This window comes from Nicotiana tabacum, chromosome 5 (assembly GCF_000715075.1).
Source record: "Nicotiana tabacum cultivar K326 chromosome 5, ASM71507v2, whole genome shotgun sequence".
Classification (NCBI taxonomy): domain Eukaryota; kingdom Viridiplantae; phylum Streptophyta; class Magnoliopsida; order Solanales; family Solanaceae; genus Nicotiana; species Nicotiana tabacum.
Genome location: NC_134084.1, coordinates 55,218,885 through 55,219,824, shown reverse-complemented (window position 1 = coordinate 55,219,824; position 940 = coordinate 55,218,885). Strand labels below are relative to the sequence as shown.

General features: G+C 34.3%; 1 protein-coding gene across 1 annotated transcript; it reads left to right on the top strand.

Moving 5' to 3' along the window:
• Positions 1–243: 243 nt before the first annotated feature.
• Positions 244–591, top strand: LOC107819810 (uncharacterized). The gene has a single exon (XM_016645963.1). It carries the CDS (start codon positions 244–246, stop codon positions 589–591), a length of 348 nt encoding a protein of 115 aa, XP_016501449.1.
• Positions 592–940: the final 349 nt, after the last annotated feature.

The following is a 940-nucleotide window of genomic DNA, read 5'->3' as shown; positions in this document are numbered from 1 at the left end:
TGTTTTTTCAATCTTTGTAGGTGTGTATGGATTTGTCTTTATGTTCTATTTTTTTATCTCTCTTTCATTTTCTATTCTTCTATTTCTGATTTTATTTTGGTTTTTTGTTTGTTTTGGTAGATGGAAAACGAGGCAGAGACAGTGAATAAACTTCAAATTGTTGAATAAGTTGGTAAAAGTAATGCTTCAACTGATTCAACAACCAACAACAGTGAATATGAACCTGGCTCGAAGAAAAGAAAAATGGTTAAAGAAAGATCAATGGCTTGTCGCTACTTCAACAAGTTCACTGATGCCGAGGGTGTGAAAAAAGCGAGATGCAAGTTTTGTTCAGAAGAATATGTAGCTGATACCAAGCACAGCGGCACAAGCAATTTGTTATTGCATATTCACAAATGTCTGACCAATCCCTACAAGGCAAAAGGTAGCCAGAAAACATTAGGTTTTCAACCGCATGGTCTAACAGGTGATGTTTTAGTTATCCCTTGGAAATTTGATCAAGAGGCATGTAGGAGGGATTTAGCTCGTATGATCATTAAAGATGAACTTCCTTTATTTTTGCTGAAAAAGATGGATTTAGAGACTTTGTGAGAACTCTTCAACTTTTATTTCATATCCCATCTCGTACTACTATGACTAGGGATTGTCTTGAGATGTACCATGAAGAGAGACTTGCTTTGAAGTCTATTCTTAAAGAATCAAAACAGAGAATATGCATTACTACTGATACATGGACTTCAATTCAAAGAATTAATTATATGTGGGTTACAGCCCATTACATTGACAATAATTGGAAATTGCATAAAAGGATATTGAATTTTTGTCCAATTACTAGTCATAAAGGTCAAGATTTAGCTAGTGCTATTGCTAAGTGTTTAATTGAATGGGGAGTGGATAAAGTATTTACTGTGACAGTTGATAATGCGAGTTCTAATGATGT

Coding starts and splice junctions, on each gene's coding strand:
- LOC107819810 (XM_016645963.1), top strand. CDS start 244: ATGGTTAAAGAAAGATCAATGGCTTGTCGCTACTTCAACAAGTTCACT.